The sequence below is a fragment of the Rhinolophus ferrumequinum genome, chromosome 6 (genome assembly GCF_004115265.2).
Source record: "Rhinolophus ferrumequinum isolate MPI-CBG mRhiFer1 chromosome 6, mRhiFer1_v1.p, whole genome shotgun sequence".
Lineage (NCBI taxonomy): Eukaryota > Metazoa > Chordata > Mammalia > Chiroptera > Rhinolophidae > Rhinolophus > Rhinolophus ferrumequinum.
The window spans coordinates 21367294-21380380 of NC_046289.1; the positions used below are offsets into that span (position 1 = coordinate 21367294).

Below are 13087 nucleotides of genomic sequence, written 5' to 3' on the forward strand. Positions count from 1 at the left end.
CAAACCAGTGTCCTCCCACGTCTGCAGGCAACTCTGCCCAGACACTTCTCCAGGCCACCCCAGAGGCCCCCAGTGAGGGAATCAGAGTCAGATGCCCCACACTGTGCTATGTCCAAATGACACTGGGAAAGACACGTGCTCTCTCTCTGAGCTTTTCTCCCCATCTGTAAAGCGGAGGTTATTAGAACAGCAGTGCTCTTATCCTTTCCCGGCCAAGCTGAACTCTTCCAGAAAGGCCCATAGTTGTACATCTACTCCAAAGTGAGGCTGTGAGCTCCTTAAGGAAGGAAATCGTGTCTGGTTCTCCTCTGAACTCCCACACCTAGGACACAACAGGGACTGTAAAAACTATGAACGCTGTGGAAAAAGTACAACTCCACCCCTAGCTGTGGGGCCCTATGCCAACAAAGAAGAAGAAAAAGGGGTACAGGTCCCACCCCAGTGGCCAAATTTCCCTGAGGCCAATGGGGGTGGGAGGTGGGAGACAGAAGCCTCTTCTGTCCTGTTTCTATAAAGTGGAAACAGCTGTCTACTGCTGTCCCCTTTTTCCCTGACACCTTGATCTCTGGGGAGTGGCAGGGAGAGGGGAGGGCAGGAAAAGGGCGGGGTTGTGTTCAGGCTCCAAGAGGCAGAAGGATTAAGTGACATGGATTTCGTACCATGGTTCTCTGGGTCGCTCAGCCCTGTGGAGCTTGGATGGTACAAAAAGACGGATGGTCACCACTTATCTGGGCAGGAGCTGCAAGGAAGGGCTACAAGCATGTGCCTACACCCTACGGCATGGTGCCAACCTCAGCGTTAGGAGACAGGGCAAAGGGTTGTACAAGATGACCTCGTGCTCCGGGATTTTATCCTTGTTCAGACAACAGGCCCCGTCTGAAGGCAGTGAGCCCTCACCTGGGCACAGCTGCCCTTGCTGGGCAGGCCCGTGTCCCCGGCACCGTGGCTGTGAGCTCTCAACCTCACCTCGTTGACGTCGATCTTGTTCCTTTCCATGTAGTCTCTGTCATTGACCTGCCCGCCGTCCACAAACTCCATCAGAAGGACCCGCTTGGTGGACAGCTCCCAGAAGATCTGGGGAACCTGCAATAGGAAAGGGCAGATCAGAAAAGCCTGGCAAGAGAACCATAAAAGGCACAGTGAGCCAGATGCCAGCAGACGCTCCTTCCGGGAAAGGAGAGAAGGCCTGAGTGGGACCTTACAGGGACAGGTGGGAAAGTGGGGGGCAGGCCGAGAGGGAAAGGCAGGCTGCTCTGCCTCTTCCAGCTAGGCCTCCGGCCCCTCCTCTAGAAAACCCTCCTGCTTGGGGACCAGAGAACGGCTTCCCCGCTCTCCTCAGTGCCTTCAGACACAATTGAAAGCCAAAACTAAAACTGGGACTTAGGGGGCAAAATGTGTAGAACCTCTCATACCTGGGCCAGAATTTGCATTAAAAGTAATTTCCCTCGCGCACCAGGCCCATTTCAGGCTCCTCACATGCATTTCAACCTTCTGCCTCGGTTTCTACACCTGAGCAACGGTTGTATTGTACAAATGTATGTATGGATGGATGGATGGGTGGATGGATGGATGAATGAATGAATGAATGAATGAATGAATGAATGAATGAATGAATGAATGAATGTGTGTTTACTGGATGATACATTTTTTTAGTCAGGAAGTCATGAGTTTCCTCATGCCCATTTCCTACAAGCCCCCAGGGGCAGTCAATGCTGAACCCTAACCCAACATCAATTTTCAATCCTCCTCTTTCCCATAGACAGGACAAACTAAATACTTTCCCTGCCTTGCCGTGTAATAAGTATGGCCATGTGACACAAGTGGCTTATGAGACATAAGTGGAAGTTCACTGGGGGATCTGGAAAGGTTTTTTTCTTTCTTGATAAAAAGGGATATTTATAGATGATACAAGTCTTCTTACCCTTCTCTTCCTACCTTGAAAGTGAATGTGATAGTTGGAGCTGCAGCAGCTACCTTACAACCATGAGGAAAAGTGGAAGAAAATCAGAGATGCCATCTGCGATACTGTGAAACCACTAAGACAATATCAGCCGGCAACTGCTGCCAGCCTTCTTGCTATGTGAGGAAAATAAATCCTTTTTGTTTAAGACATTCTGTCTAAATTGGGTTGGCAGTTACTTGCTGACAAATGTATTCCTAACTGATATGCTCTCCAATCCCATCTGACTCTGAGAACACCCAATAGCCAAAAAGAGAACAAATTTCCCCAGGAACAGGCAAGAGATGGGACTGCACCAAGGGCTGCTGGGTTGCCATGTGAGTGAGTGACACCCGTCAGTCTCATTACAGCCAGAGGGAGGAATTACCAGAGGCCATAATGCCACGTCTCCCCAGCAACATGATGGGCTTATTACCACTTACAAATAAAGAAACGAGGAAGCTAATTCAAGTGTTTTGGGGAATAAGGACTTCCCTCATTTCGACCCCCAAAACTCATACAGCACTAAGATAATGGCCATCGAGTCAAGAAATCTGCTTCCTTCCCTAGTTCTGCTAATAACTGTTGTGTCTGATCCCAACCCCTTAAGTTCTCTACGCCCCAGTTCTCCCCATTAGAAAACACTGTTCCTGCCCTGTCTCAATAAGGAGCTCGGAGAATAATTAGGGTCTACATACAAGTGTAACACTCTGAGCCCCCTGGAAAAAAGGTTCCAACGGCAATCAAGGTGTCATTTTCGTTTGCTACTTCCCTGCAGTTTTTGCCATTTGAAAATCCGGGGCAATAGAGAAATCTGTAACTCTCTGGTACTTTGAACTTAAAATTCAGTCTTGCTTGGCATTTTTCAAAAACTATCTTTAAAAATATGAGAGCACATTTGCTGTTGTGGTTCGTGGCTTCCAAAAGAAAGGGGCATGTTTTGGGGTTAAGTTCTTCCCTCGGTTTACTTGGGACTGCAGCTTGGCAGTGGCCCTGGACACACACGAGAAGACCCCCATGTGGGCCTGCCTGGGGCACTGTGGAAACAGCCATGAAAGAGCCACTGACGGAACGAGAAACCCAAAGGCTGAGATCCTCCGGGCTTGTTAACCAGGCTACCGGGTGTGCTCGATTTTCCCCTCCTCCACCTTGCCCCCCGCCCCCCCCAAATGCAACCATCCCAGCCTAACAACAGAATGTGCCCCTTGCTTCAGCTGCTTAGATCTGAAATGACAGAAATATCAAATCTGGGAGATAGAGGGGTCTGTCATGGGGGCTTAGGGAGGACTGCAATTGTCCTTTGATGGATGCGACACAGAAATGACTACACAATGTAGAACTGCTCCCTGATCAGTTAGGAGAAACTTGGCTTGACAGGGGTCACAAGGTCAAGTGAGTTGCCCTAAATCACCATGTGGGCAGGAGGGTTTAGGGTGTAAGGCAAAATACACTTCACCCCAACACCCATGTTTCTCCCCTGTTCCTTTGCTTCTTCCATCAAGGAGGGAAAAGATGACAGAGAAAAAACAATTTTAGAGGTAATAAGAACTACTGCCCGCCCCCAAAAAACAAACTAAACCCTAGGAGGCTCCCGGCCAGGGCATCGCTGACCCCACAGGCAGGGTCACACCCCGGCCATCACGACCTCTGAGTCCAGGTTCTCCTTGTCACAGAGCACAGGTCCCACTCCTGTGGGCTCCACCTGCCCCCACACTGGGGCCAATCGTGACCCCAAGAAAGAGGGCACTGATTATGGAAAGTTCCCGCTCAAGACCCTGGCCCCGACCCCATGCTCCCGCTTTGTTGCTGTGCTTTGGTCAGTGCACCTGTCAAACAAGCCCTGGCTTGTCTTGGCCAGTGCCCAGCACCCAGGGCCCAAATCCTCCCATCACCTGAGCCCAGCAGAGCAGAGAGCAGCCCCAGCGTCAGCTGGTGAGCAGGAGGCCCCACTCTGCCACCTCCAAGCTGGGTGACTATGGCTAAGCTTTATAACCGCTCTGAGAGCCAGCTGCCCTACCTGGAAGACGGTGATGACGGTTACAGTGGAGGCAACACTCCCTACTTCCTATCGTGCTCAACACAGAAACACTCACTTAGCAGCTGCTGGACAAACAGCCACCGTATGACAGCCATGCAGTTTCACACATGGTTCTGCTACACAGTCAGGGCTGAGAGTGACAGTTCGGCATCATTTCTTCTCCACAAATGATGACAACGGCAGAAGAGCGCGGTGGTTTAACGTGGAGGTTCTGGAGCCAGGCCGCCCCTGTTCACAGCCTGCTTCTGCCCCTCACCAGGAAGCCGTGTAACCTTGGGCACATGGTTCCATCTCTCCGGGGCCCAACCTCCCCACTCGCTGACCTGGGGCTAATAATGGAACCTCGCTTATGGGGCTGTTATAAGGATTAGAGCATAAACACATGTGATACACGTTAAAAAGCATTTAACACAGCATAACGATGTGAAAAATGTGAACTAATATTAATTATCATACATCAGTGTTTCTTAATCTTTGAGATCCTTAGGAAGGTATGGCCCTTCTCCAAACGCATACACGTCACCTAACAGGGTCTGTGTACAATGTCTGCAGAGTGCGAGGCTCCTAACCTTGCACTGAGAAACCCCGGAGTGGACGTTCTCAAGCGATGACGCCCCCCACCCATCCCCACCTCCAATTATAGAGACACACTCTCATCTCTTCCAGTCCCAAGTCCTGTGGTTCTAAGGCTTCCCCCCCCACCTTGTCCCCGCTGTCTCCTAGGTCAGTCCCAGACCTCACTGCTTGTCCTGTCCTTTCCCCAAGCACACGCTACGATGCCAAATCCACAAACACCCTGGTCGTGACCGTTCAGCCTGGCTGCCCCCTCACTTCTCCCAGTCTCCCCAACACCGCATTTGCATTCCATGCTTGTCTGAGGCTTCGAGATTTGTGGCACTGGGCTGAGGTTATGAAACCCCACTGGAAGATGTCTCCCACACTGAGAGGTAAATTCTTTGCTGAGGCTTAATTACGCACAGATGTTGTGATGGGGTGCCAGTGTGCAAAAGTAATCTATCTCCAGTTTTAAGAGCTGAACTGGGTTCACAGCATAAAATTCGCTTTCCACTTGTTATTTGTTTAGGCAAAATTAATTACTCAGGAGCCTTAATTCCACCATTGTCTGAGGAATGGTGTGCGGGTTTTAGAAGCAGCAGGTCAAATCGTTACATTAATTATTTACCCATTTGGCATCCTCGTTTCAAAAATTTGTGTTATTATTATTATTACATGTCTTGGTCTGGCAGATGCTAGTTGGCCCCAGCCAAGGGACGATTTTGCTGTTTCCATGGGAACAGTGGAGATGGTTCTGTTTCTCTGGCTCATAGTTCCAGCTCTGAAGAGCACCCCTGCCGGTAAGAGGTAACACAATGTTCTTAGCCTCGCACCAGAGTTGAACTCAGAAAATCTGCGTTTCAGCCTCTCTCCCCTGACTGACATCTGTAAAATGGAATGATGGTTGTTGGAAGGATTCAACGTCATCGTAACGGCCCAGTGCGCAGCACAGAAGAAACATTCAGTAAATACTGCCTATCCCTTTGGATAATCAACATGTCTTAGAAGCCCCCTCTGAACTCCATTTCCTGGGTAGAATTAAGCACGTCCTCTTGGGGATACACAGATACACAGATAAGTCTCTGACATAGGATGACCAACCTGTGCTATAAAAACACGTTGGTGTGTTTGTCCCCCACTGAATGGGAAGTTTTCCCAGGCAGGAGTCAACCATCTTTTACTCATGCAGACACCTCCCAGCTTCTAGCAAAGCAAGAGACTCAGGAAATGCTCAATAAATGTGGAACAGAGGAATGAAAGAAATGGGAGATGAAGTGAAAGCCTGGCTTAAAGCATTATGCTCATTGGTATGGCTACTTGTCTGAGCGAGCCACGTTCTCATTGAGCTGGTGGTGTGACCTTCAAGGCAGAGACAATGTCACCAGGTCTAGTCTGCACGTCTGGATTTACAGGCTCAAGAGGGTCTGCACATCGCCGTTTATGAGGGCAGCTAAAAAGAAGCCAGTCAAGCATACGGGCCATCTGACAGACCTGACTCCCAACTCACTCCAAGAGCTAAACTTTGCCAGTGGCTACACCTGCCACCAAAATCAATGTGTCAAGACACCACACTGTGGCTTGATCACCACAGCTGTGGCTTTTCCTCCTATGAGCCAAGCTTTAGGATTCCCAGGTGGCGAGCATAGACACACCCTCAGTCTCCCCATCCCCGTTAATCAATCGGGATTGCACAAAGATTACCACTACCTCCATTTCTCACGTTGCCCTCAGAAGTCACAGGAACACAAGTTCAGAGCAAGAGACCTTCCCGTTCAATGTCCTGAGATACCCTCCCCCAGAGGGCTGCTTCTTGACTGTCGGCTTTGGCACAAGCACCTGGAGCCCCTAAGGCCTCGGTGACCCCCACTCCCGCATTCTCCAGGCCTCCTGAGTGAAGAGACAAGGGCTGATCTCTTCTGAGAGTTGAAAGCCAACCTCTCTGTATAGACTACACCACAGGGGTCCAACCCCTGCCATGAAGAGGTGTCCCTGGGTAAATGCATCCAAACCCCGCTCAGGGTAAAAGACGTTAGAGCAGCAGTGTTGATGTACATCTCCTTCCCACCCTCACGTGCCCCGTGGGGAACATCAAGCCGGTCCTCAGAGACCAGCTCCAGTGCCAACTCCTCAGCAGAGCTTTCCTGTCCTGACGGACCGTGGGAGTCCCTTCTGAATCTGTACGGCACTTACCAGCAGAGCCTCTCACAAAGCTTTGACTTTCTTGTTGCTTGATATTATTGCCCACAGTGTCTTCTATTCTACAAGCAGTGCGACTCTACTACTTGAAAACACAAATGTGTTCCGATGCTACTGACCTATCAGGGAACAGCTGGATCATAGGGCAAATTTTGCATTTGCTTATGTGCATTATCAGCCGCGAGAAACACCATGTGAACACAATAAACTGCATCCAGCTGAACCACATGACACAGGAACACACAAAACGCACACACCTCACCACGTGTGTGAGGAGTCACGCCCACCCACACCTGGTGTCACAACTTTCCATCAATTGCAGGTGGCTCCCCTCCCCCACCTCACAATAACCCACAAGGGGCGACTCTTCTGATGCCCACTTCACAAGGAGATGTCGAGGGCAAGTGCCATGTGTGCCGTGGTCTTATGTATTGCATAGCTGTTTCACGTGTGCACCACGGCTACCATTTTATTAGGTTCCTATCTTCTTTTATTTTCTGTGTCACTGGTGAAGTTTTTGAGTGTTTTAAGCATAACCCATTTTCCCAATAAGCCCTGTGCGATTTTGCAGACTGTGGATATTTCTAAGGACATATAGGTTGTATTATAGCAGAACTGACTGTACAGTAAACAAGCTAATATAATATACATAAAGTGTTAGGAAAGGTGCCAGGGTCCAGTAGCGGGAGCTATCACCATCATCGTCACCAGTGTCATCGTCCCACGCTTCATGGAAGCCGACATCACAGCTTATAGACCCTTGGGTAGCACTCAGTGCCTTGAAACTGTGGATCATTCAGTCCACATCAGTTTGATTGAGTGACAGGCCAACAAACACATGTGGTATTTCTTTGTAAAGCTGCCTTCAAGGACTTGAATGTACTTCACCAGGGACAAAGCATTCGTCCTCAGAAAGAAGACTCCAGAAGATGTCCCCCTTATGTCCTGCAAGGGGGCGTGCTCGGGGCAGAGACCAATCCTCCCCTGAACCCTTCCTCCAGACCACCATGCTCCACTGCCCTGCACCTCCTACCTTTAAGAAGTCAAAGTGCTGGAGCATTTGGGCTACTTTCTCCGCATTCCTCCCTTCATTGAGGAAATCCAGCTCCAAAGGCAGGTTCTTCTTGGCTTCATCCACCAGCCACATGAACTCAAACTCCGGAAACAGCTGCTTCACAGCCAGGACGAGCACCTGAAACCCACCAAACACCCCATCAGTCAGATACCAAGGCTCCTTGCTCTATTGCCTGGGTCTGGAAATTGACAACTCCCCGGGCCTCCCCTGGAGCAAGGGTGGGTGGGAAAACTGCTCCCCTGGGACCCATCACTGTCGTCCAAATCCAAGATGATAAAAACCCAATGGCTGCCAGTCCTAACAACTACCATTTGCTAGGGGTTCCCACGTGCCCAGTACTGGTTCAGCACTTTAGTTAGTTACTCCACTTCATCTCCACAACTCTGGGAGGTACACAGCACACATACTTATCATCTCCCCATTTTACAGATGAGGAAGTTGAGGCTCTGAGAGATTATAAGATTTTTCTGAATTTGCCCAGCAAGAAAGCACAGAAACAGAATTCCACTTGGGTCTACCCAGTCCCCAAACCCTTTCTCTTACGCATGTCGCTGAACTGCTGCCTTTGCTGCTCCCAGAGTTGTGCTTCATGGTCCTGTTTACAAAGGGCTGGAGGGTACAGCCACACTGCAGCTGCATTTTTGTTTATTTCTTAAGCTGAATGCTTGGTACCTGCGCATTTCTAATACTTTTTCTATGTTTAGTTATTTAGTTATTTTCTATACTTTTTGTACATCTAAAATATTTCATGGTAAAAATTAAATAGGAATAAGAAAACAAGGTTAGCTAAGACGAAGAAGACATAAGGGATTTGACCCCTTGGATGAAAAGCTTGGCTGATGGGCAATTTGGCCCCACAACGGGTTCTTGAGTTGAGGACATGATGAAAAAGAAGGTTTTAGGAGACGTATCTGGCCTTTCAGTTGTCAGTTTAATGACATGAAATTAAATGTCACTGGCGGAGAACCAGGCTTCAGTGACACCTGCAGAGCAGACCCTGGTCCCTCTGTGGGAGGACTCAGTGCTGAGGCTACCTCACCACCAGAGCTGGATTTGAGACTGCCTCACAAGTTCACAGACAATGGCTGTGTAGTGGGTGAGCAAGGGTGACACAAGGGGCATGGGAGATGTCCCAACATCCCAGGAGGGCAACACAGTAGGCAACTCTCCTGCTCTCCTACGAGCACTCTGGGGAGAACCGCTGATCAAGTCTCCCAGTAATTCTTGGTAATTCTCCCAGCAGCTATGGACCAAATGCTTGTGTCCTCCCTCCCCTAAATTCGTATGTTGAAACCCTAAAGCCAGTGTGACGGTGTTCGGAGGTGGGGACTTTGGGAGGTAATTAGATTTAGCTGATGGCATGACGGGGCCCCTATGATGGGATTAGTGTTGTTCCAAGAAGAGAAAGAGAGACCAGAGCTCACTCTCTCTCTGCCACGTGAGGACACAGAGAAAAGGCAGCTGTCTATAAGCCAGGAAGAAAGTCAGCACAGGAGCCCATTGTCCGCACCTTCATCTTGGGCTTCCAGCCTCCAGAACTGTGAGATACAAATGTCTGTTGTTCGAGCCACCCCATCTGTGGTATTTTGTTACGGCGCAGACTAAGACACTGTCCGGTGTATCCAGAAGGATGTACTGCGCCCAGCTCTAAGCCATGTCTTATGCTTCTTTTTGCCCTGGTCTATGATATTATGCCAATACTGTTAGGCAGGGCGGCACAAAAGAAATAAATCTACAGCAGAGCCATTAACTCCAAAGCATTTACAGTTTTGTTTTAAACCCAAGTTCTAGGTGATGCACCAGATACCGTTCTAAAAGAATCATCACACGGGTTATTATATTCAATTTCTCTCAAAATCCTTTTTAATTACATTCAGCTGTAGTCTAATTTCTTTTAAGTCTTGTCTAGTCTTTCTCGGGCTAGAGCTGTGACCTTATGATAATCGATTTAGTTTATGTTTTGCATCTGCTTGTGTCACACGAAACTAGAAGGCAGAGGTGATAACAGCGGGCCCAGACCTCATTGTCAGACCCACTCACTTGAACACCATACCCTCCAGACACTTCATTTCGTCACCGTGCCCTCAGATGGCCCTTAGCTGCAACCAAAGGGGACGCAGAGCCGGCATACAAGCAACAGAAGCACCTGCCCGCACTTCTGAAGCACCTGAATTCCACTCTGGGCTCTGAGTTCAGACAACAAATCTCTTCGCAGTTTGGCTCCAGCCTAAATTCCAGAGGTTCTCACCCAGTAGGGACAAGGGAAGGAGCCCCAATCAGGCTCATTGGTTTGTTCAATCAATATTTACTGACTACCTCCTAGGGAAGGACCCTGGGCCAGGTGTGGGTCTACAGAGGGAGCTACATGCAACCTAGTGGGGTCTATCTCTGAGATGAGACTTCAATAAATCCTCATCATTTACCATATGGTCTTTGTTATTTGTGAAATTTTTAATTATTATTAATATCCAAACAGCACTGACAGGTACTTTAAAGATTTTTCTGTTAACTAATCAATTATGTAATTAGTCTTTACTAGTACTATTGGTTATTGTTAAGACCTAATGCCATTAATCATAAAAGCAGTCAAAGATTTTGATTGAAATTAATCGCTAATAACTAATTCATAAAATCATTCATAACCCCCAAAAAACTGTACAGTGCTGATAAAACTGGTTTCTAAAGCACTCTGTGGGTGGTGGGTGAGTCACTTCCTTGGTTACTTTAAAATGAGAAGGTCTGTTTGAATAGAAGTCAGTGGTTCTTAGCTTTCTAGGAGGACACCATCCTCTTCATAGGAAGTCACAAATTCGAAAATTCGATGCAAGCCATGAAGCCCAAAACATGCATATTATCACATAATTTTGCACATAATTCAGGGGGGTTACCAACCCCTTAAACCTCAAGGGGGTTGAGGAGACGGGTTAGATTAAGCATTGTCTCATCCAAGTCTGAAATGGTTTGGGCTTCTGCCATTTTAGACTTTTCTTGGCTGAGGGGAATAAAATAAAACTCAGTCTCACCTTCTGTTTTCATTCAATTCCCTTCTTAAGTGCCTGCCCTAAGTAAATTCATTTAAGTTTTTCCTTTTTGACAACAGATGCAATCAACTAAAATAAAACAGGTGTTGTTATCGACTTTTTTATTTTTCTTCCAAAATGTATATTCTCCATAAAAGTGTTCCAACAGCCAATATTTTCACCAGTGCCTAGCAAGTACTCAATACTCAGCAGATGTTTATTGAATATTCACGTGAATAAGTGAATGAATGAATAAATGAATGAACAAGTGAATATTTCAGAGTTTGCCCTCTCCCGAGAGATAATTATATGTTCACATGTGTGTTATTCAAATGGATTGAGTTTTTCTGTTTCTGAGGTTTTGGTGGGAAAAGAGATTATCTCTGAATTTTCAGGAATCACAGTTTTGGAATGCCTGAGAATTTTCTACTTGATTTGGAAACTTATGACTCATAATATTTGGAATATTGTGACTTAATATTCAACAATTAATAACTCCCTTCAAGGTAAAATAATGAAATTATTTCCCTATAAGGTCACTGGCTCACTGGAGGAAAAATCAATTGTGGGCCATACAGAAATATAATAGAAAAATTAAGAGTCACATAAAAGATTGAAAACTAGTGAGCTTTTATAATATATAATAGCAAAAAAAGGGGTGAATTATCATTATCTAGTACCTACTACATGCCAGGCACTGGGCCACAAATCACTTCACGTACACGTTCTCATTTCATCCTCTTCTTGCCCATTTCAGAGAGAAGGAAATCGGTTCCAGGGGTAAAAGCACTTCTCAAGGTCACATAGCTTATAATTTCAAATTCAGGACTTGGACCTGGGTTGGTTTTTTTGGTTTTTTGTTTTGTTTTGTTTTTTGCTTCTTTCTTTATGCAGCCCAGTCTCATGCAATCCAATACAGGACGATACAATAGGAAGCTTGAGATAAGGCATTAAAAGAACTTTGTAAACTGTAAAATGCAACTGAAATGCAAGTTACTGTTATCAAGTTATTATATAGCACAAAAGAAATAATGTTCTATGGGAAAACAGCACACTAAATAGAACATCTGCACGGATCCGAACTGGTAAAAACGGATGTTCGACAAGAATCGAAAATCAATTCAGAGTGATGTAAATAGCTTGCCATTCATGGGTTTATCTTTGTTCTGATAAGTTGTTATAGTGCGTACTTTTTAGAAAACAGAATTATAGGGTGAAAAGAAGTTTCCACGGGATTGTCTACATCTCTGGGTTTTTAAAAAAATGTATTTTAAAAAATAAAATCAACTGTTGGATTCTGTGCCAAACACAAACATTACCTAGCCACCCACTGTTCAATCAACACATACAGAAACAAGATGACAGGCAGCATGCACTGAAAATGTTGAAAAAAAAAGTCAAAAACATGACTGTCACAGGTCTTTATTTTTAGAGATCCTTGGGATGGGCCAGATGACATCAAATGATGGAACAGATTCTCGTGCTCAGACCCGAGTCCCATCCCAATGCTGTAGAGCACCTTGGGGACAGGTGGTACGTGGAGGGCAGAGTACCTGGCCGTGAGTTAAATTCTTTGGGGGTGTTATCCTCAAACTCAGAAGCTTAAGAGAGAACAGGGAGTGGTACAGGATGCTGCCACTGAGACCTGGGGATTATGCTCTTACCACCAGCTCACAGGTCAGCTGAGTCCTACCCTGCTCTCCAGCAGTGAGAACGGCAGTGCGATCCAGTCAGCTAGGCTCCCTGCTCTTGCGGGCAGGCAGGAGCTGCTGCAAAGCCAGCCTGCCAGTAGACGATGGACTCTGCCTTGTCAGTTCACCCCTTCCTGCTGAATCATTGTTCCAATCTCTGGGCCCAATTAGTCTGGCTCTGGACAGCCACTCAAATCAATAACAGTCACTGGTCATGCATCTAGAAGTAGAGTTGCCCCAACTAATAAAGGGACAATATCAGGTGATAATGACACAGCTGAAAAACACCCTTGGCTGTGCCTTTCTCTTTTGTGCAAAGTCACCAAACCACCAGGTTCATCAAACACCACTTACTGAACGTCGGCTTCCATCTCTCTGCCACCATTCAAGTCTATCCCAGAGACTGTCCCCAATAGCGAGGTGGCACATGCTACTGGATGGCAATCCAAAGGCCATTTCCCCCACCCGCCTGGCTAACAGAACCTCAAACCTGTGTCTCATTCATGTCCTTCAAGGAAGGGAGGCTCAGCCTGAGAATATGAATCGTGCTCGGTCTAAGTCAATCTAAGTGGT

The 13087-nt window shown here is 47.1% G+C and overlaps 1 protein-coding gene across 7 annotated transcripts in view; it reads right to left on the reverse strand.

The window, feature by feature from the left end:
- ADCK1 (aarF domain containing kinase 1) overlaps positions 1–13087 on the reverse strand; it is a 110738-nt gene that overhangs the window by 23998 nt on the left and 73653 nt on the right. For all 7 annotated transcript variants that reach the window (XM_033108633.1, XM_033108628.1, XM_033108630.1 and 4 more), the window contains 2 exons: positions 7762–7920; positions 967–1083 (listed from right to left, as the gene is read on the reverse strand). In XM_033108633.1, the coding sequence (XP_032964524.1) occupies positions 967–1083; positions 7762–7920 (276 nt within the window). The remainder of the gene's footprint in view (positions 1–966; positions 1084–7761; positions 7921–13087) is intronic.